The 23,890-nt window shown below is 39.5% G+C and overlaps 1 protein-coding gene across 2 annotated transcripts; it reads left to right on the forward strand.

Moving 5' to 3' along the window:
* The first annotated feature begins 180 nt into the window (after positions 1-180).
* Positions 181-22,740, forward strand: map2k7 (mitogen-activated protein kinase kinase 7). 2 transcript variants are annotated; one of them, XM_089006223.1, is made up of 12 exons: positions 181-305; positions 1,992-2,039; positions 6,216-6,354; positions 7,245-7,311; positions 7,422-7,535; positions 8,965-9,084; positions 10,628-10,735; positions 11,137-11,316; positions 11,405-11,485; positions 12,915-13,057; positions 13,131-13,176; positions 15,207-22,740. In XM_089006223.1, exons 1-12 carry the CDS (start codon positions 182-184, stop codon positions 15,351-15,353), a joined length of 1,317 nt encoding a protein of 438 aa, XP_088862349.1. In that variant the 5' UTR covers position 181; the 3' UTR covers positions 15,354-22,740. The 2 variants fall into 2 exon arrangements, with proteins under 2 accessions (XP_088862349.1, XP_088862350.1); XM_089006224.1 differs by lacking the exon at positions 1,992-2,039 and having other exon boundaries at positions 182-305.
* The last annotated feature ends 1,150 nt before the right edge of the window (positions 22,741-23,890 follow it).

Genomic DNA, 23,890 nt, shown 5'->3' on the forward strand with positions numbered 1-23,890 from the left:
TTGGGTGTCAATCGTAGATTAACACACGTCCAACGACATCGGTGCCTGTCTACCCGCTTGCTTTGACACACTTAAATGCAGGTTTAGGCTTATCGATATTTCTGTCTGTGGGTGGGTATGTGTTAGTTTGCCAGAGGTGGCAGTATCGAGCACTGCTCCATGGGGAGCTCAATTTTTCAAGATGTCGTCGCTGGAACAGAGGCTGTCTCGGATCGAGGAGAAACTAAAGCAGGAAAACGAAGAGGCTCGGAGGAGTATGGACCTTAAGATCGACATGAGTCCGCACAGATCCCACGCAAGACCAAGTGAGTGTCAACTGGTATATCCACAAATGGTCCTGAATAACTGTGAGGAGGGGGGAGAAAATGCTCGAAAGAGGCGGAGGGTGGGAGTGAAGGAGAACGGCTGTTCCGCTCCTCCTTAGCCGTGGTGTGCTAACAAGCTAGCTACATAAACAAACACCGACGTACACCTTACGCGGTGTAGTGTCACGCTACCGCGTTTGTATCACGATGGGAACGAACACTAACTGATCTGTAAATTGAAGTTTTAAAGCCTGAGTTGCTGTCAACAAGTATTTAGTCGACAGTCACCTCCAGAATGTAATGGGGACCTGTGCTGTCAGAAATGCTAAGCTAACGTGCTAACAGGCAGAGCTATCGGTGGCGGCAGGCCCTACATAGACCTTATGTTGTTTCGTATCATTTTGCGTGGGTATGTGATCTTTTAGTGTATAATTTCCCTCATTGCGTATGTTTCATGGTGATTAAACCTGCTGCAAAATCCGATATGACTTTTTTCATCCTTGAGACGGGGGTGAACAGATTTTTGCTCATCGAATTAACATGATACATCTATAATATATCCATAAAATGATAACACAGACGTATTTGCATCGCATGGTGTCTGATATAATTCAGGTTAAAGGTTCGCGAAATGACGAGGTAGTTTCAATAGTACTTTCATTTAACTGTACCTCTATAGAATTGTTCTTTCCCTCCCCCCTAACAACATATTTTCCCATTTTTTTTCTCTTCATGCGGTGTATGTGTGAATCTCTTGTTCCCTATTATTGTCGAAGTACAATTGTCTTATCCTTTCTGAGGGGGATTCCATATCTAAAGAAAAAAAAATCTAATTTATTCAGGACAAATCTGTGAAAAATTCTGACATTTGCAATGTACCTGTTTTGAAACATCTGGAGTTTTTCCCCTTTCCATACAACCAAAGTAACAATGTAGGACAGAAAACTGAAATTGTCACAATGTTGTCTGCACATATTGTAGCAGACTACACACATTTTATCAGTGTAAGAGACCCCCATGCCAGGGGAAAATATGGTGAGTGTGCTACTATTCTTATCATGTGTGGTATATCCAACACAGCACACCGCTCTCACACAAACTCTATATTTATAGGCACAATCGGCATTTTTTCCCTCTCAACTGTGCCTTTTGTTTTACATGTACCTCAAATTGACCTGTGAGAGGCATCATGTTGCCGCTGGGCAGTGAGATGGCTTTAAAATACAATGAAGAAGCAGTGGCTAGAGTACTGTACTTTCATTTCCAAATGAGATGACCTGTGTTTGGAAAACGTTTGCTTGAATGTTATTAAAAGGTGCCTCAAAGGAACCTTTAACCCATTGGGATGCTCAGTTGTCATACACTCCCTGATTGCATACACAGACTTCACTGCATTTTCCTTCAGTTCCTGTTGGTTTGTAGGACAAAACTACTACCGGTTCTATATATTTCATTAAGTTTATTTCACTTATGAAGTGTGCCATCGTTTATTTGGATGTACCCATAATGTCATGCTGTGTTCAGATATCACTGGTGTTTCACTGTTTTTGACAGAATTTGCTGTACGTGTCTTTCATGACAGGATATTTGTAGTATGAGAGAGAGTGTGATTGTGGTAGTCGTTGCCGTGTAGTAATGTACGTGTGTGTGTGTGTGTGTGTGTTGTATTTTCTTTCCTCCGTCTAGTCATCGTGATCCAGCTCAGTCCCGCTCCAGCTCCTTCCCAACGTGCAGGTATCATTCAATCCATCGCTCTCTCTCTGCCGTCACACAACACCCTTCCCATCCCACTTATACAAGGCCAACTGCACCATATCAACCACTACATTGACCTTTGATTCTCTTATACATTACTTCATCACATATGAGTATAGTTGCTCTTACTCTCTTTTTTTCACACATTGTTGCCAGTTTTTCTTCTGTCTAAAAAGGCTCAACAATGGTACCTTGTCATCAGAGTTTTTTTAAATAGGTTGAGGAGGCGTCATGAGTTGTTGAGTCATAAATGAACTACGTATATAATAATCAGCATATAGGGAGCTTTTTTTTTTAATAAAGACGTCAACGCCTGCTTTACACTGTCACTCGAAAATGGTGGTGACTGTCAAGCTAAGCATTAAAGGAAAAAAATACATGTCTATTTTCACTGCCAGATGTGCAAAAATGTGTCCACTCCAGTGCCAGGGTTTTTGTCTTTGTCACTCGATTTCCACCACTCACAGAATATTGCGTTTTAGGACAACATAAACATTCAATGCAGCGTAAGAAACAGACTCTCTTCTTTCATCGGAAAAAAATGAGTTAATTCCTAAATTACATGTTTCTGGAGTGATATGAGCTTGAAATGAGTGCGGCTGTCCAAATTATAATGCAATACGTACATATTGTTTTTTTTTTTTTTTTTATAGCGCTTTAACAACAGCTTAAGCTGGAACAAAGCTAGCATGGAAATGGGAAAAATGCTGCCCTCTTGTGGAAAGGAAAGAACATTGCCAGAGGCCATGGTCAGCGCTTTAACAGCTCCCAAACAAGAAAAAACTAAACCCAAACCAATTCGGGAATGGCGCTCTACGTCATATTTTCAATTCCCAATGTGTATTTTGTACAGCTGCCCTCATTTCATGATCATATAACTCCAGACCCATATAATTTAGCATATATATAATATATATGCTATATACAATATAATTTAGCAAATATATATAATTTAGCTATATAAATCAATATGTATGTATTCTATTATATTTTGTGCAGCCGCCCCCATTTCAAGCTCAGATAACTCCCATATAATTTAGGGATTAACTCTTTGTTTTCTGATGAAAGGAGAGAGTCTAAGGTTTCTTACGCTGCATTGAATGTTTATGCAGTCCTAAAACTCAATATTCTGTGGGTCCTGGAATTTGAGTGTCGATGACAAAAACCCTGGCATTGGAGTGGTCACATTTTTGCACATCTGGCAGTGGATCAGTTAATCACTGAAAAGGAGTCCTACAAAAATGAGTTGAATCGGAAAATTGGATTTGATTTAAGATATGGCGTCATCTAATTGAACTGAATTATTCCACTATAAAATGTATCGGTATACTTTAAAACCGAACTATCCTGGAATCGTATCACACCCACGTGTCGATTTTATGTAACAAATTGTCTTTTCTTTAACTTACTGTAAAGACATTTTAGTAAATTGTCGATGTTTATCTACTCTACGGATATAGATTTTTCATCTAAAATGTTACATTCTTTTTAGCCACTGATCATAAAAATTTTAACCAAGATTATTGATCCATTTTTATCAATCGTTCGGGTTCTCGACGACTATGGGTTGACCCTGTTGACCTGTTGGTATGATTTGAGGGGTTCCTTTGCCTGTGCTGGATAATATTTATTATGATGTTGGCAACTCATTTACTGGATATTTGTATTTTCTGAGTGATGAATCATCCCTCTGGAAGGATGAAGCCCACCTATGACCGCCTGTTTATTTTTTATTTGGACCGTTGTCACCTCCCCTTCAAATTACTCCCTCCTCCACTCTTGACATCCCTTTTCCTTTCCCTTGTCTGCGCGTCAGTGAGTGGCAGGACGGCGTTGGCGTGTGTTTAGCGTGTGAAAAGCGGATGTCTGACAAATAACCTCAAATTTTGCTGGGGGGGGGGAGGAAGATCTTACAGTGCATGCGGCTTTTCTGCACGGCCCACTTAGGTTTTCGTGGGGGCAGCGTTTGTTTGTGTTTTGACAACAGTTTCTAATTCAGCATCCCCTGGACTGCAGTGAACACTTATCTTTCTCTCTCTCTCTCTCTCTCTCTCTCTCTCTCTCTCTCTCGTTCGTTTGCCTGTCACTGAAAAGTTCTCTTAACTTCCAGCTATGCGCTATGACCCATGTTACTCCTCACCTGCAGGGGACAGCGCCTGCAACTTTGTCCTTTGTTTGTGTCGTCTCCTCCTTTTTTTCTGGCTCAGTCTACCTGTCTAGCATATGGCCGCAAATCTGGAGCCGGACAAACTGTGGAGGTGCACTCTTACTAACGCTTCTCCCCCTTCACTAAGCGGTATTCCTTCAACAGGTTGCAGGAAGAAAAAAAAGCACCCGCGGCCCAGCCCTACCAAAACAATTTCTATGATGGCAAAACAGTCAACACATTATTATTATTCACTGTACAAAAGGCAAATGCTGCCCCATTGTGGGATGAATAAACATTGCCAGAGGTCTGACCGGAGCTTGATTCGCACCCCCCGCAAGAAAAAACAAAACCTGATCAAATTCGGGAATATCGCTCCACGTCATGCTTTTCAATTCCCGAATAAATTTGGGAATGGCAGTGAGTGAGTTAATGATGTTAATGATCGCGTCACAATTATCCATCGATCATGATGTACATGAAAAAAGTAACACAACACTGTTCATTTATAATCACACACCAGTTAATGAGTGAAAAATAATAGTACTTTTTTTTTGTTTGGAATTTAAAGGACAACCGACGCCCCGGACAATTTGTGTCCATAATTTGTAAAATCACTTCAAATGACTTCTACTGAGCGTATTTTACAAAGATTCCACCGCATATAGCTATATTTTACCTTTTAAGACTTGCGCTGAATATTCAGGAAGTCTTGTTTTTGAGTTGGTGACGAGTCCTGACGTCACGTCACGGAAGGACCACCCCTGACCGAGAAAGGAAATACTGCCGCAGTCCTTTCATCACCTCAATGCATTTTGCGGTTCTTTGTTTGGTCTGAAAACTTCGTGTTGATCCGTGTTGATGGCGAAATTAGAAGGAAAACACATAAATAACGCAATGGTGAATCCTTGTGTGTTACACCGAACAACTATTTGATATTCGCTGACAAAAATGCCAAGGAGAAAAATCAGCCTCTTTCCCTGGAGCTTTGTCGCCATCTTGTGGGTGCTACATTTCTCTCCAGATGCCTCAAAATGACACAAAATAAATTCTTTAATCGACTGCAAACGTGTATGCTTTCCTCTTCAGAACTATTTGAATCATATTCGTAACTGGATGAGTAACAAGAAAGCATTTTCTCTGAATCTGAAGCCATTGTTTTGTTTCTTGAGCAAGACGTCTTGGCGTGACATCACGAACAAGGGGACGGGGCCTTCTGAAACTGGCCACTTCCGCTTTCAAATTGAAGTAGTTTTTAGACACTTTAAGTCATTTTTATTGGTGTTTTGCATTTGACTAAAAATATCCTGCGTGTTTTGGGTATTTTAGATGCTACAAATCGTTTTTCTGATGTCAGCTAGGAAACAAAAAAAGTGATGTCGGTTGTCCTTTAAATATATAAAAGAGGCATTTATAAAAAAGAGAAAAAAGTAAAGAAACTTCAAGGCATGTCTGTTTTGTATTTTTAATATATATTTTTTTAATTTTAAGATGTAATCTTACGATTTTGTTTTTCGTCAATTTTCCCACAGAATTGATTGTGCAAGCATTACGACAATCACACCATGATGACATTTCACATATCACTGATTGGACAAACAATGTCATGTGATCATCTTTGGCAAATGATGACCAAGTGGGCGTGCTATAAATAATTGATCAACAATGGCGGAGGTCCCTTCAAACTCAAGTTAAGAACCATTGATCTCGGTTCTTCTTTCAAATGGACATCATCTCAAACTGTGTCGTACTTTCAGGCTCTGGAGACGAACTACAGTTTTAGATCAAAACAGTTAACACGCCCCCCCCCCCCCCCCAAAAAAAAAAAATCAAAACAGCTGGAACTAACAACAGAACGGGGTTTCCCATGCAATATATTTTCTCACCAGCGCATCGTGGCACAGTGGCAGCTTGAAATAGCTAACATTAAAAAGAACGCTTTTTGTAACTCTTTGGCAATCTGACCTCTGGTGTGAATGCACTCTGTGATCATTTCCCTTCTACACCAGCCCTTCAGCTACCCCTTGCCAACGACGCAGGAAGCCGCTCATCATCTTCAGAGAGCTCGCCTCAGCATCATCCCTGTCGCCCCAGACATATGCTCACCCTCCCCACCCCGCCGTACGGCCTACAGAAGAGTCTTGAGAAGTATGTGAGCTTCGAAATCCATACTCTGATCTTTTTTTTTTTAACCGATAAATATGTGTTGTGATTGTAGAACAATAAACAACCAATAATCAGTTTGTATTGGCAGATTTTTGCTGTTTTACAAGTGATTAATATTGCCCGAGTACAGACACTCCCCAACTTACGAACATTCAAGTTACGAATAACGATACATACATTTTTGCGGGTACAGTATGTCAAAAAATGTTCAGACAGAGATGCTGTAAGTTAGATTTTGCGCCTTTTTCCGGCCAAGCTTGCTTGCAATTCGCTGTTTTGCTTTGCTTCACGCACACACACGCACAGACACCGATTAAAAGTTTCAAGGGCTGGATGTTTACGCGACCGACACCTAGGCTGACCAATCAGCACTGAGCTGAAGTGTAGCCAATGAGTTCAGGCCCCAAACCGACGAACTCGCTTACGATTGGCTGCGTACAGTATGTTAGCGGGGAGGAAATCCCTCTTCCCAATTGATGCTCCAGGAGGACGCGATGCATCACAAAAAGTAATGGCTGCTGGCACGTCATTCAGAAATGACGTGCCAGCAGCTTCAGTAATGGCTTACTGAAGACCCAAGGAAATATGTCGTCATAGGTGTGAATTTATTTTACGACTGTTAGAGCGTCTGTCTTTTATACTTCCCCATTCTATGTTTGACTAAAACATACATACCATACAAAATATAGCACTGAAGCAACTTACGAACAAATTCACCTTACAAACGACCGTTCGGAACGTATCTCGTTCGTAAGGTTGCGTCTGTAATCGGTTCAGCCCTATTTGTAACCTCACGCGATACATTGACACTTCCAAATCTTTCATTACATGAATATTGGAAGCATTGTTTTTTTGTCTATTTGTTCCCACAGTGCAGAGATTGACCAGAAATTGCAAGAGATCATGAAACAAACAGGTTATCTTAAAATTGAGGGACAGGTGAGTGAACCGAATGACAATGACATGTTTTTTTTAAACCACGTCAAAGCACCGCCGTATATAAAAGTTCAGTCCAAGCCATTGATAACATGCATATTATCATTCTCCAGAGATATCCGGCCGAGGTGACAGATTTGATCAATGAAGGGGAGATTGGCAGCGGGACCTGTGGGCAGGTCTTTAAAGTGCGATTCAAGAAAACTGGTCATGTCATTGCAGTCAAAGTAAGACCTTAATGTACTTTGTATCCTTCCCCCGACTCTCCCTGTTGTTCTATTCCAGACTCATGCGCAGTTCCTGACAAGCCCTCTCTGTTTTTATGAAGTGAAAACGTATTTGACTTTTATTTTGATATGCACATAAAAGTTGTCTTTAGTGTCGCCAATTTAGCTAAATGGTAGGTATATTTAGAGACTTGTCCAGTTTATCTAGCAACTTCCACCTTTTGTGGAGCTTTTTTTCAATAACTTGAGCACTTCAAATGCCCCTAAAAATCCTCTAAACCAGGGGTCGGGAACCTATGGGGCTCTTTTGATGATTGCATATGGCTCGCCGATAAAACTAAATACAGATTGTCGGTTTTTTTCGCCGTTCATTTCCCGTTGGGGCTGCAGTTGGCGGAAAGCGCAATTTTGATTGGATGACACTGACCGAGAATGGCCGAAAGCGCCATTTTGATTGGATGATAGTGGCCGTCATGTTGAAACCGGTAAACGCCCCTTCAAATGAGCCCAACTAGTGCACTTCAGCGTGAATGCACCGGAGCATTAGAGGAGAGAAAATGTTCTGATTCTAATTTGCAATGAAACAATACCATCGATATCAGTGACGTTTTAACAAGCCCCACGTTAACGTTAGCATCAACATACTTCTGCGAGAAGTAGATTGCAGATAGCAAGTGTGGAAGCTTATGAGCCGTGTTCAGGCTAGCTAGCAGTAACTTCGCCTCTGGACCGGCAAATTGAATTTCGTTCTGATCGTTTGCCTGGATTTTTACCAATCACGAGGAACGGAAAACCATTCATGTTAACGGTGAGTACTATCACAAAGTTATTTTAAATCATACATTCTGATATTTTGTTGAAAAGTGGCCGCACGTGCGTGTATGTGTGTGTGTGCGCGCACGTGAGCGTTTGTATGTGTGCGCGCGCGTGCGTGTGGCTCTCACTGAAAAACATTTCTAAATATTTTACTTTTATGGCTCTCTTAGTCAAAAAGGTTCCCGACCCCTGCGCTAAACCAAATAATTTCAGGAACTAAATTCTAAGAATGCAAATTTCCACTGAACCATTGTGCGATTTTCAAACTTAGTGTTGCGTTGTCCTCTGGAACCATACTAAGCATTGACAGCATTTTTTGGGCAAATCTTGCAGTGCTTTAAAAAAAATGAAGCAACTTCAAATATTGCCAAGAGGGGAATGATGAATTTGTCTTATTTCCTAACTATACCAATTTCTGCAAAAGTCACAAATAATCTGAGCTAATTATATATTCATATGCTCCATACAGTAAATACATTTATCTGAAGAACTGATCCCATTTTTCAAAATGGCCGCTTTAGTAAATTAATTGCGCTGGTCTGTTCTTATACTATTTCTGTTGAATTGTCATCTTTCTATTTTGAAAGTCATCCAAATTTGTGTGTGTTCTTAGCAAATGCGGCGAACAGGAAACAAGGATGAGAACAAGAGGATCCTGATGGACCTGGATGTGGTGTTGAAAAGTCACGACTGCCCTTATATCATTCAGTGCTACGGTGCCATAGTTACCAATGTAGGTGCAACTGAACCCTGACAAATGTTGATCAGAAACAAAACAAAGCAGAGGTTTTATTCCGAAAAGTATATTTAAAGGACAACCGACATCACGTTTTTGTTTCCTAGCTGACATCAAAAAAACGTTTTATCGCATCTAAAATACCCAAAACACGCAGGATGATATTTTTAGTCAAATGCAAAACACCAATAAAAATGACTTAAAGTGTCTAAAAAGTACTTCAATTTGAAACCGGAAGTGGCCAGTTTCCAAAGGCCCCGCCCCCTTGTTCGCGATGTCACGCCAAGACGTCTTGCCTTGCTCGAGAATCAAAACAATGGCTTCAGATTTGGCGAAAATGCTTTCTTGTTACTCATCCAGTTATGAATATGATTCAAATAGTTCTGAAGGGGAAAGCCTACATGTTTGCAGTTGATTAAAGAATTTATTTCGTGTCATTTTGAGGCATCTGGAGAGAAATGTAGCACCCACAAGATGGCGACAAAGCTCAGTGGAATGGGGCTGATTTGGGCCTTGGCATTTTTGTCAGCGAATATCAAATAGTTGTTCGGTGTAACACACAACGATTCACCATTGCGTTATTTATGTGTTTTCCTTCTAATTTCGCAATCAACACGGATCAACACGAAGTTTTCAGACCAAACAAAGTACCGCAAAATGCATTGAGGTGATGAAAGGACTGCGACAGTATGTCCTTTCTCGGTCAGGGGTGTTCCTTCCGTGACGTGACGTCAGGACTCGTCACCAACTCGAAAACAAGACTTCCGGAATATTCAGCGCAAGTCTTAAAACGTAAAATATAGCTATATGCGGTGGAATCTTTGTAAAATACACTCACTAGAAGTCATTTGAAGCCATTTTACAAATTATAGACACAACTTGTCCGGAGGTGTCGGTTGTCCTTTAATATTTTTGTCGTCACCGTATTTTTAGTTCAGATGAATCACGATGGTCATGTTTCTCCTTGGTGGTTGCACTACAACAATAAAATATACCATATTTTCCGGTGTATAAGGCGCACCCAAAAGCCTTAATTTTCAATCAAAAGATGAGCATGCCCTTATATGTAAAGTAATATTGAGGTCTCACAATTACTGTATACTCTATTTCCCCCTGTAGAAGTAGTGCGCAACCCGAGCCTCTGCTGCAGCGCCATATAATATCGTGTGCCTTATATTTGGAAATCTTGTATATATCTTATATTATATCTCAGTCTTCTGACATTGCTTTTTCTATGCTTAGAATATCTTGTTTTTTTATCCTTTCACCTCCCCACCCCATCCCCTTTCTTTCAAATTGCTGCTGTGGACTGCAAATTTCCCCATTGTGGGACGATTAATAGTTTTCTGATTCTGATATTTCGAAAACTTTTTTCATTCATTGAAGGTGCGCATTATATATGGAAAATGTTTTAAAATATGCTATTCATTGGGGGTGTGCCTTATACTCCGGTGCGCCTTATAAGCCGGAAAATACGGTAATCATTATCCGTGATGTCCACCAAGCTACATTTACATTTTCATGGGTCTTTTTTTTACAGACGGATGTATTTATTGCCATGGAGCTGATGGGAACGTGTGCTGAGAAGCTGAAGAAAAGAATCCAAGGCCCCATCCCAGAACAAATCTTAGGAAAGATGACTGTCGCAGTAAGTGAGCTATTTAACAAGGGTTGCAACGATTAAGTAACTGGAGTATTTCGATTCAAAAAAAGGAAAATTTCTGCCACGAAATTTTGCATTGATTTTTTTTTTCTAACGTAACACATATTTGCAAGTCACATATATAATAGACTGATGGTAGTCCCAAGTAGACAAAAATAAGTATTTTGTGTTAGTAATACAATACATATCGATTTATATAGTGCTTTAACAACAGCTGTGACAAAGTGCTTAACCTAGACAGGAAATCATGCAAAATTAGTTTTAGATCTGATCACTCAAATAATGAATCCTTAAATTATTCAAGCGCCACAGCCCAACATTCAACAAAATGCATTGCTGCCTTTATTGTATGATTTTAAACATCCCGATGTGTTTCCTCGCTCAAGATAGTGAAAGCCTTGCTGTATTTGAAAGAGAAACACGGTGTCATCCACCGTGACGTGAAACCCTCCAACATTCTCCTGGATGCAAAAGGTCAGATCAAACTCTGCGACTTTGGTATCAGCGGACGCCTCGTCGACTCGAAGGCAAAGACTCGTAGTGCTGGCTGTGCTGCGTATATGGCGGTAAGTGATGACAAATCAAATTATACAAACCTGTTAACTTAATCCAAACTTCTGAATTCACTTCATGTATTTTTTTATATCTTTGCAGCCCGAGAGAATAGACCCTCCTGATCCCACCAAACCCGACTATGACATCCGAGCGGACGTGTGGAGCCTTGGCATTTCTCTGGTAAGACTTGATTGACATTTCTACAGATCATTTCGAACCTTTATGATTCAGGACAAACAAGCAAATATGCATCCATACATGCATTATCTGTCGCACATGCCCCATTCAAATTTGTGAGTGAGCTGGAGATTTTGGGCAGTGTACACCCTGGACTGGTCGCTGGTCAGTCACTGGACAAAGACACAACCAGCACTTCAAATTCCATTTATGGACAATCTTTCAAGAACATGCAGTCTCTACACAGGATTCAAACCCGGAACCTCACAACTGTTAAGAAGCCGCTCCCACAACCCCCTCCAAATATTTCTTAAACTCTTCTAGAATGAATTTCCGATTGGAATATTGTGGTATCTAGGATGGTGACTCATTAATTGGCAATTGTTTTTACAAAATATGTTGATCTTGATTTATGACTTTAAACTAGGAATTAAAAAGTAAAAAAACATCACATAAGAGACCTTTGCCAAGGCCAAACACATTTTAGTTGTCAGCAATTGGACCGCATACCAAATTACCGTATTTTCTGGTGTGTAAGGCACACCCAAAACCCTTAATTTTATTCAATAAATGACCCTCGGTCTTATACGCAGGTGCGCCTTATATGTGAAGTAATATTAAGCCTCAACAGGTCTCGCAACTCATTTCAAGCCACCGACTCCAAGTCGTGCATCACCACAGCCTCTACTGTAGCGCCTTATGTGTTGTGCCTTATATTTTGAAACTTTTATATATTTCTATATTTGGAAAACGTTTGTCATTCATTGAAGGTGCGCCTTATACCCTGGTGCCCCTTATATGTGGAAAAGTTTAGAACATCCACCATTCATTGCGGGTGCGCCTTATACTCCGGTGTGCCTTACACGCTGGAAAATACGATACTCAAATTGAACCATAATCCAGATTTTGCTCCACAATATAACTGTCCAAAGCGCTATGGAAATCATTTGTGGCATTATTTTTAATCCTGCAAAAAAGAAAGCAGTTTGGATTACTCTCGCACATTTTCGTTTCAGAGATAAAAGTGGACAAAAAAAGCACATTTCGCTGAAATTTCTCATTAAAAAATGAGAGCCAAAAAGAAATGCATTTGTTAATGTTGCAGATTTAAAATAAAAAAAATAAATAAATGAAAATTCCATATAGACGGAAGGACGGACAGACAGATTGATTTTTTTACAGGCGGATGTATTTATTGATCGATAGAGTAGAAAATGTGTACTTCTGAATATTTGTGAACACACAGAAAAAACTTATCGTGTGACTGTAGAGAGACCTTGAGAGTTTTGAAAGGCGCTTATAAATTAAATGTATTATTATTATTAACACAGCTCAGGTAACGTCACAGATGGAACTTCCGAAAAATGACAGTGATGCTTTTGATTAAACAAACCACTCTAGATGACTGTCAATCCCACCTGGTGTGCATTAGGTGGAGTTGGCCACGGGGCAGTTTCCCTACAAGAACTGCAAGACAGACTTTGAGGTTCTGACCAAAGTGCTGCAGGAAGACCCTCCTTTACTGCCTCTCAGCATGGGATTCTCCCTCGATTTCCAGTCCTTCGTTAAAGATTGGTGAGCTGCACAAAAATACACATACCCACAAAAAGCACTCCATTTCACAGCAACCTGTTTTTTTCCCCCACAGCCTCACTAAGGATCACAGAAAAAGGCCAAAATACCACCAGTTGCTGGTAAGTTTTGAATGAGCTGCATTTTGGATTGGCCTTGTGTGAAAAATATTACAGTATTTTCCGGTGTATAACGCATACCCAAACGGCTTAATTTTCCTCAAAAGATGAACCTGCGCCTTAAAGGACAACCAACGTCACTTTTTTGTTTCCTAACTGACATCAGAAAAACGTTTTATAGCATCTAAAATACCCAAAAACACGCAGTATGATATTTTTATTCAAATGCAAAACACCAATAAAAATGACTTAGTGTCTAAAAAGTACTTCAATTTGAAACCTGAAGTGGCCAGTTTCAGAAGGTCCCGCCCCCTTGTTCGTGGAGTCACGGCAAGACGTCTTGCCTTGCTCGAGAATCAAAACAATGGCTTTAGATTCGGAGAATATGCTTTCTTGTTACGCATCCAGTTATGAATATGATTCAAATAGTTCTGAAGAGGAAAGTATAAATGTTTGCAATCGATTAAAGAAGGTTTTCTAGGTCGTTTTGTTTGCCCAAGACTGATGTGTAATGTCACTGAAAATGCAGAAGATGGCGGCAGAGCTCCGTTGGAAGTAGTTTTGTTTTGCAGTTTGGAATTATTTTCAAACAAATATCAAAGAGTTGTCTCGGTGTAACATACAACGATTCACCATCGCATTATTTGTGTTTACCTTCTAATTTCGCCATCAACACGAAGTTTTCAGACCAAACAAAGTACCGCAAAATGCAGGACATACCTTGCATCAGCAAGGTATGTCCTTTCTCAGTCAGGGGCGTTCCTTCAGTGACGTAGGGTGAGGACAAGACAAAAACAAGACTTCCGGAATATTCAGCCTTAAAATGTAAAATATAGCTATATGCGATGGAATCTTTGTAAAATACGCTCAGTAGAAGTCATTTGAAGCCATTTTACAAATCATTGACACAACTTGTCCGGAGAAGTTGGTTGTCCTTTAAACGCGCCTTATACGGAAGTCGTATGGGCTACTGTCAGCAGCCACCGACTCAATTTTGCCCCTGTAGAAGAAGTTGTGCATAACCCCAGCCTCAACCTTATAATGTGGTGTTTTGTGACCTTATATTTAGAAACTGTTTTCATTCATGGAAGCTGCGCTTTATATATGAAAAGGTTTGAAAATATACCATTCACTCGGGGTGCGCCTTATCTAAAATATGAATAAAATACGATACATTTCCAATTCATGGTTCACGTGACGTAATTCACACCTGACGATGCATTTTTTTTTTTAACTCATTCGCTGCCATTCCCGAATTTATTCTGGAATTGAAAAGTTTGGCGTGGAGTGCCATTCCTGTATTTTTTTCAGGTTTAGGTTTTTCTTTGGGGGGGTTTGGCAATGTTTTCCCTCCGACGAGGAGGCAGCATTTGCCTTTTGTACAGCCGCCCCCATTTCAAGCTGAGATGACTTCAGACCATATAACTTAGGAATTAACTCTTTTTTTTGATGAAAGAGTCTAAATTTTGCAACGATTAAATAACTGCAGTACAGTAATCCCCCGTTTATCACGGTAAATGGGGACCAGAACCAGAATTGAAAATATGACAGAGTGCCATTCCCAAATTTCATTGGGTTTTGGTTTTTCTTGCGGGGGTGCCGATAAAGCGCTGCTCATTCCTATGGCAATGTTTTCTCCCTTTTGCCATGTGAGTACTTTATTCCAGCTTCAGCTGTTGTTAAAGCACTATACAAATCAATATATATTGTATTGTATTTGTACACCCGCCCTCATTTCAAACTCATGTAACTCCAGACCCATATCATGTTGGAATTAGCTCTTTTTTCCTGATGAAAGAAGAGAGTCTAAGGTTTCTTATGCTGCATAGAATGTTTATGTAGTCCTGGAACTCAATATTCTGTGGGTCCTGCAATTTGAGTGAAAATGACAAAAACCCTGGCACTGGAGTGGACACATTTTTGCACATCGCCTGGCAGTGAATGAGTTAATCAAACCATCTACGGTCATTTTGTCAGATGTAACCACTGTAAATCCAGTTTCAAGCAATCTTCATTACCTTCTCTTATTGTAGGAGCACAGCTTCATTCGACGTTACGAGATGCTGGATGTAGACGTGGCCGGTTGGTTCCAGACAGTGATGGATCGCACCGAGTCGCCTCGAAGCAGTCAGTGTTACAGCCATCATCACCAACTCCACTCGTCACTCTTCAGTAGGTAGCCCGCAGAGAGCCCCTCGCCTGCTCTTCACTCAGCTGTTCTCTCTCATGTAGTCTAGCCTCAGCCTAAAGACGCTAAGTCTAGCCTTGGACTGTGTGCACCGGAAAAGTCCTCAAAGAACAAAACGACGACGGATATTTGGGTTGCCAGAAAGGACTGATGGGATAATATATTCAATCTGGACAGGCAGACATTAGGAGGGGAGATGTGTCCATTTCTAGTTAGCTTCATTTACGCGCGAATTGGATTGGATTGGATTGGATTGGATTGGATTGGATTTGCCTTTATTAGTCTCGCAGTGGAGACATTTACATTTCACAGTAGCGAAGTTATGAAAGGAATGAAAGTAGAAACACAAAATACAGGAGCTGCTGGAAAGGCAGCCACTCTCACGGCGCCGTCTTGAAGTCAAAAGAACAAAATAACACAAAGACACAGAGTCATTCATTCTTAACCACTTTCTGTACCCTCTTTGTTACACGAAGCAGTTCCAGAAACATATACACTTGTAAATGTGTCGTCACTTTTTTGTCGTCGCTTAGCAACGGGTATCATCATCACCGTCACATGTACAGCACGCCATGATACAAACACAGTCACGAGTGATCATTACATTTCAACACTGGAGGAAATTGCATTGATTTCATAAATTTAACCCAAATGAGACTTCCAATGATATTGTTTCGCTACGCACAGTAGAAAAAAAATATGTAACAATTTTATCTCATAGCTTGCAGTTCAGCAAACGCTCGCACAAAGAAATTTGAATGTTACGTTAACAATCAAATTGTTTCTTAGTGTTGCAATCGGGCTAGATTTGCTTCCGTTTTTCACGACTCAATCTGGATTTCACTTTGTGAATTGAATGACTGAAATGAATGACTTTTTTTATCTATTTTGTTGACATGCACCTGCATACGGAATATTCTGTCTTTTTGTCGCCCGCTCACTGATCATCAGTGACACCGTCAATCCGCATATCAGCTATGCAATTGGAAGGGTAAACTCAGAAAAAACAAATTACTGTTGTATTCTAAACTTTGTGTGTGTGTGTGTGTGTGTGTGTGTGTGTGTGTGTGTGTGTGTGTGTGTGTGTGTGTGTGTGTGTGTGTGTGTGTGTGTGTGTGTGTGTGTGTCCATTATGAGTTCATCTGAACTGAGTGTAGATGGAAGGAAATTGGTAGGTTGGAAAGAAAAGTCATTCTGATGACTATTTGAGGTGAGGCTGTTAACTTGCGGTGTTGCATTGTCCGCAAGGAGATGCAGATGTACTTGTACAAAGAGACTGAAAGTGGGGCAGGAATGGTTGTCATCGCCTGTGGAGCATCTGGCTACTCCACTTGGTTGTCTACCTCGTCCTCTGGCTGCCTCTGCTGTTTCGTGTTTTCCAGACCAGATGTGATTGCGACTTTGAGGTGGCAACCAAGAGTCTTGCGATGCCTTAGGGTGCAATAAGGAGTCAACTATTTCCATTGATGTTCAAAAATGTTCTGAAGCCACACTCAAAAGTGGGATTTTGAAAACTTGTGATCATAAAATACAATACATATTGATTTACATAGCGCTTTAACAAAAATGGACGCTGTAACAAAGCGCTTAACATGGACAACTATCCTAAAATAAAACAGTCACAAAGATAGTAGAAAGCACCAGGGAGTGAAACCAAGATTATCAATCATGTCTCAAGTACTCTCGATGCGCTTGAGTTGCTAGTCATGGCAGAATCGCTACTTTAACTGGCCGAAATGAATATTTTTCGGGATATTTTTTTTCCTACATGACTGCACTTCATAGAGGGGGACATTTTAAAAGTACACTGATCACTCAAATATGTTCTAAGCTGTTCTCACCACAATTTAGTAGGAAATTGTATTTAACGTTAAACATTGCCACAAATATTGCCATAAATACAGGCTTACATGTAAATATAGGGGTGCTATAGCCAATTGCAGGGCACAGAGAGACAAACAACCATCTGCGTTCACCGAGGGCCGATTTTGGAGTGTTCAATCAGCCTGCCATGCATGTTTTTTAAATGTGGGAGGAAACCAGAGTACCTGGACAAAACCCACATAGGCCCGGGGCGAACATGCAAGCTACACAGGGAGGCTGGAGCTGGAATTGAACCCGGGGCCTCCGCACTGTGAGGTTACCCGCTAACCACTGTGCTACCTGGCCACCCCTTTTAAATACATGAAAGTGAAAATAAAATTTAACAACTCAGATGTAAATTATTGAAATATTATTGTGTATAGATTTGTAAACTAATTGAGGGAAGAGCCCTTTCGTGTAACTGAAGCAGCAATTCTTGGACTTCATACAATGTACCTATATTTTCTACACTATATAAGCTAGCTATCTATTAACCATATATTAGCTAGCTAGCTTTCTATTTATTTATTAGCAATCTGTTAGTTGACTAGCTATTCTCTATATCTATTTATTAGCTATAAATTAGTTATTTAGCTAATCTTTCTATCTATTTATTAGCTATCTATAAGCTAGCTAGCTAGCTCGCTTTCTATCTGTTTGTTATTCCGGGTTGAGTGAACGCTGGCGCGTGTGGCTGTTTCTACTCACCCACAGAAAAACCTATCCTGTGACTGTAACGTGACCTTGAGGGTTTTGAAAGGCCTATAAATGAAATTTATTATTATTATTATTATTATCTCTGTTTTTTTTACAAATATGCAAACACTGATTCACAAACTGTCATCGCTCTATATTGCTGTATGTACAGATTTATTGTCTCGAACCATTAGTACATGCCAAGTGAAACATTTTAATTAGATCAGTTTATCACTATTTCCATTCATTCTTAGATTAATGTTCAATTTGTGATTTTTAAGATCTTGTACTTCTGCTCATAATCAGTAAAAAAAAAAAATCAGGCAACCCCGAAATTCTTAGATGAATCATTTTGTTGCATTATTTAAGTGTGATATCCTACTAAATACTCATGAGAATAGACTTAATGTATAGACTTGTTGCTTCGTATCAGCAATGTAAAATTGAATGTTGTTTTCCGACAAATGAGGCTGTTGATGATTGTTGAATTTAGTATCATGAAAACTTGACCGACAAAGCACCAAAGCAAATCACGGAGATAGCGAGAGGAAGAGAGAAAGTCACGAGTGGTACTGAGCAAGCACGGAAACAGTTAAGTGTGAGAAAGAGAGTGAGAGAGATGAGATGATGTCCAGATGGCAGTAGAGATGAGCAGAAATGGAAAGTGGTTGAGAAAGTGGAAAGGAAGTATGAGATAATGACAAAAGAAAAGTTAAGTATGTGCTAAAAGAGAGGGAACTAAGAGGAGAAAACATCCGCCGTTGTATAAAGCTTTCATGGTGTTACACCAACCTTTATTTTATTGTCTTTCTTTTTTTTTTAAAGCTAGTAAGCTAATAATGAAATGTGGTGTTCAGTTCAAAGTATTTATGTACTGCTGCTACTATTTTTATTTCTTTTATTTTATATTTTAATTGTCTCAATGGCTTTCGACGCTGCCGTCATTTCTTTTTCCCCAAATGACAAAATACTTCCTGCCAAATAAGTAAACTCCAATGCAAAGTCTGCACGTTTTTTTTAACCAAATACTTACTAGAAGAGCACGTTTTAACGAAAGCGAAGTACTCATGACACAAAGTATGTACACCTCGGATTAAAAAAAAACTAAGTCATGTCATCATGACACAAGAGAAGGATTAGAGGGTTGTCTGTCTGTCCAGATGCTTTAGGTCATGTCCATCCACTGCAAACTTGACAACTGCACACCAAAGGTGTTCACAACCTAACAAATATATTGTCAATGTAACAACTGTTTTTTTATGTATATTTGCTGCACTACAGGGGGGCGCTATGGGATAATCGTTCCCTTTTGTGTGCTCAATTATACTGTACAGAGGGAGACTGGTTGCATAACATCATGTGAAAGGGAGGGGAGGGGCCCAGCAATCTAAAGAAGTGGCATTGTGGGTAATACTAAAGTCCACAATTGGTTTTTTCTCCATTTTGACTTCACTGTTTCAGCCAATTTATGTGAAATTCACTGTGTTATTCACAGAGAATTCAGAAAAGTCAACACAATGTGTTTTCCGCGACTGTCAACAGATCATGGCTGGTGGTACAGATTGTTTTCGTGTCATCGTTATTATGTAGTAGATTATTTACAAGCATTGATTTTAAGCAAACGCATTATTTCAACTGTTGAAATTCTGCAAGAGTTGACAACCTTAGCCCTACTTGTAATTTCCAGACTACAGAGGGTCCCTGATGATAAGCCTCACCCAGTACATTTTTAAAGGAAAAAACATTTTGTACATACATAAACCGCACCTGTCTATAAGCCGTATGTTTAAAACAAAAGATGATACGCAGAAATAGTTTTCAAAGTTTGAATAATATAACTTAAAGGACAACCGACGCCTTCAGACAAGTTGTGTCCGTAATGTGTAAAATCACTTCAAATGAATTCTACTGAGCGTATTTTACAAAGATTCTACAGCAACTCAACATGCATTACGGCAGTAACACAGCCCGAACAGGGATGGTTAAAAATACACGCCGGTAAAAGTGAGACACGAAAGTAAGACAGCAGCAACATGTTAGCACTCGTTAACAGGTCTGGTTACAAAAACATAGCTCGTCACTGAAAGCCGTCCTCATCTTGTATCGCATTGGAATAGTGTCCGATATTCCTCGCCACACACGCTCTCATTCTCTTTCATTGTCGCATTAAAGGACAACCGACGTCTCCGGACAAGTTGTAAAATGGCTTCAAATGACTTCTACTGAGCGTATTTTACAAAGATTCCACCGCATATTGCTAAATTTTACGTTTTAGGACTCGCGCTGAATATTCAGGAAGTCTTGTTTTTGAGTTGGTGACAAGTCCATACGTGACGTCACTAAAGGACCGCCCTTGACCGTAAAAAAGACGCATTGTAGCGATCCTTCCATCACGTCACAATGTATTTTGCTGGACTTGTTTGGTCTGGGGACCTCGTGTTGCACCCAAAAGCCGCCAGAAGAGGGCGTCCAAGCGCCATATAAGGAATTTATCAGCCTGTGGAAACGGAGGTGGCCACAGGAGGTCGCCATTTTGTGCCTCTTTTTTTGGGTGAGGGATTTTCCCCCAATGTTGCCTCAAAATGGCACAAATAAATTTGTTAATCGATTGCAAACATGTATGCTTTCCTCTTCAGAACTATTTGAAACATATTCATAACTGTAAGAAGAAAGCATATTCTCCGAATCTGAAGCCATTGTTTTGATTTTTCAGCAATGCAAGATGTCTTGGCGTGATGTCACAAAATGGGGGCGGGACTTTCTGAAAATGTCCAATTCGCAGCTCAATTTGTTGCAGATTTTGGACACTTTAAGTCATTTTTATTGGTGTTTTGCATTTGAACTAAAAATATCATACTGCGTGTTTTGGGTATTTTAGATGCTATAAAACGTTTTTCTGATGTCAGTTAGGACACCAAAAAATGGTGTCGGTTGTCCTTTAAGTGTCATTTTCATCCTGCGGTAAATTCAGTTCCGAACTTGTGCTGTCCTCTCCGTCACGCAGCAAACCAGCTTTTCGAAACACGTGTTAGTGATGGTTGTTTTTTTTTTTTCACACTGCTCCACACTGTCAGGATCCACCAGCGGATTCGCATACGGCCAGTTTTGGTAAACGAAACGATAGGCTTTACTGTAATTGGAAAAATATGAATTGAATTTTGGCCAGTATCCAATTCAAGCCAAATTGCACCGTCTGGTGTCTGTTGATAAAACACAAATAATGTTGGTCTATTTGTCTATTTTTAGTGACTTGACTTTCAAGCCATGGTTTATGTCTACAGGGCTGACTCATACAAAAAGTACATTCTGGTGCTCGGCATCCAGTCATAAGTAACTGGATGCGTGTCTCCCCCCCCCCCTCCAACCACAAGGTGATCCCAGTCTCCCACTGTCAAAACATGTTTTTTGTTTCTAAGCTGATGTGCACCAACACGTGCTCTATGTGCTACTTGGATTGTCAAAAACCAGTGGGCCCAGTACGGACTCATTTGATCTAGTTTCGCTCCAGGAGAACTTTGTAAGATTTAGGAAAAAGCTCTGATGTAGCGACACCAAATATTCTGGCTTGATATGTATATTAGCTTGCTGGCTGTGCATATAAACAGTAAAGCTAGCTGCTAGCGCCTAATTTGAGCTGTGCCTTGTCGTCCAGCAGCTAGCTAGCTAGCTAGCTCTTTCCCCCACCCCCATTCCCACGTATTTCTGTGTGTTTTGAATCACATCTGTAAGTAAACCAAATATCATCGTCACTATGCAGTCATGCTAAACCATGTCAGCTTGCTACTCGTGGTACATGATAATGAGATTCGCACTCTTTTGAGTTCAACACAGCAAGTTTTCGGTGACCAGAATTTTATATTTAAGGATTGTTATCAGGGTGGGGGTTATGTTTGCTGTTTTATGGAGAGGGGGTCAATGCTGTTACCCAGGGGTGGGTCATATACAGTGTGAGAAATAAGCATTTGATCCCCTGCTGAATTAACAAAATGGAGTAATACACACACAACCATGACAGTAAGAACTGTAACAAGTTAGCATTCAATGTTAATGTCATCTAAACAAGAAAAAAATATTGCCTATTGGTATGTGGAAAGTAATAAATATACATTTGGTGCCTTGAGATACAAATCTGATATAATCTGTGACTCAAAACATCCTTCCCCATCGAATTGAATGAATCTGCCATTAATTCGGTCCAACCCGCCATTGGCGGGTGATGAAACTTAAAATTCAGGAGGGGATCAGAAAAATTATATTATCTAATCATTCATGTGATTTTAAAAACAAAACAATAAACAAACAAGACTCTTAATTTCACTCCCATAATGTGTAAAAATAAACATCTGTCTATTCATTGAATCAATGTAAAAAGTTCGTTCACCTTTTACAATGACTGTTTTTTGTTAGCTAGGAGTGTTTGATTATTTTTGATAAGCTCTCATGTCAAGCTCACAGTCGCACTTCATACACACACAGTATTTGTTCAAAAGCTGTCTCTTCCTTTTTATTTATATATCTATTTTTTTATTTAGGCTGTATTGTCTTTACCAAAAGTCTTTTAGTGATGTTGATTATGACGATGATTATTATTTTATTTTGGGATTTTTTTTTAATGATCGTTCTTATTTGACTGTTCATATAATTTAAGATTATCATGTTTTTTTTTAATGATTTAATGATAAGTTTTGATGGACACTATTCAGGGCGAAGATGACACCAAATTGAACAAATAGTTCATCCACTGTGGAACCTCCAAAGTTGAAGAATGTGATTAGAACATATATATATATATATATATATATATATATATATATATATATATATATTATATATATATATATATATATATATATATCCAGATATTGAAATCATAACTTTCGAGGTTCCACTTTTGGGCATAGCCGGTTGGATGTGTAGCCCTGGCTGCAAATGACGTCCACCCGATTGTAGCCGCTACTTCAACTCAATATTTATAGCGTTGTGATGATGCATTGTGGATTGATCTGAAATCTTGATGGCTTTATAACTCATTGCCCTAAATATGCGGTTGTTTTCTTGTCCTTCCCGCTTCCACAAACAGAACTTTTGAGTTGACATGTTAATATTATTTTTTAATGTTGTTTTATGATTATTTTCTGTTGTATTCTTCTTTTGTTTATTTGATGCTGTAGTAGGTGAACTGATCGGTCAAACATAAGAGCTTTTATTTTGTTTTCCAAAAGCTGTCATACTGATGTTGCACTTGTTATGGGTTTTTATTATGATTATAATTTTATTGTTTATGTCTTGCGTTGCAAACTGCCTCCCACCCCCACCCTTACTTTTTAAACGTGTTGAGCATTTTTTTGTTATTTATCTGTGACGCAGCAAGAATATTGAATGATGTATTTTCTTCACTGATTACAAATATTTATTATTCATGCGTGTATTTTTTGAACTTGAGAAGCGAGCAGTCAAAGTATATAATAATAATAATAATAATAATAATAATAATAATAATAATAATATACTGTACCTAAGTATATCGAAATACAAACACCCCGCCAGCACATTTAGCTTTACTGGCTTAAACTCCTCCATTTGATTTCCTTTTATTTACTCCGTTCCCCAACAACAAACCAATATTTGGCATATATGGAATTGTGTCCAATTCTTTATTTTAGTTTGATCACCGATTTCCTGATTATGCCAAGTGTTTTTTTATTGAATCAGTTTGGCTATAGTTTGTCTTAAGTACTGTTTCCACTATAAAAATGAGAAAGGGAACTAAGATACTACTGTTAGTTCTTTTTTTCTGCTTTTCCCAACACAAAGATGTAATTACCAAGACTCACAGCTTTACTGCCTCTTTTGTTTTCTTGCTGTATCTCCTTCCCCAACATCCCCCAGTCTCATTTCACAGAAGAATAAATGCCATTATATTGTGAATACCTCAGGATTCTTTTGATGAGAAACAAACAATAAAACACC

This window comes from Hippocampus bargibanti, linkage group LG10 (assembly GCF_051943395.1).
Source record: "Hippocampus bargibanti isolate YZ-2025 linkage group LG10, ASM5194339v1, whole genome shotgun sequence".
Taxonomy (NCBI): Eukaryota; Metazoa; Chordata; class Actinopteri; order Syngnathiformes; family Syngnathidae; genus Hippocampus; species Hippocampus bargibanti.

What these genes read in the sequence shown, in the direction of transcription:
- map2k7 (XM_089006223.1), top strand. Translation starts at nt 182, where the DNA reads ATGTCGTCGCTGGAACAGAGGCTGTCTCGGATCGAGGAGAAACTAAAG. An exon ending in AGCTCCTTCCCAACGTGCAG is followed by an intron (nt 2,040 to 6,215) that starts GTATCATTCAAT and finishes CTTCTACACCAG; the next exon opens with CCCTTCAGCTACCCCTTGCC. An exon ending in CTACAGAAGAGTCTTGAGAA is followed by an intron (nt 6,355 to 7,244) that starts GTATGTGAGCTT and finishes TTGTTCCCACAG; the next exon opens with TGCAGAGATTGACCAGAAAT.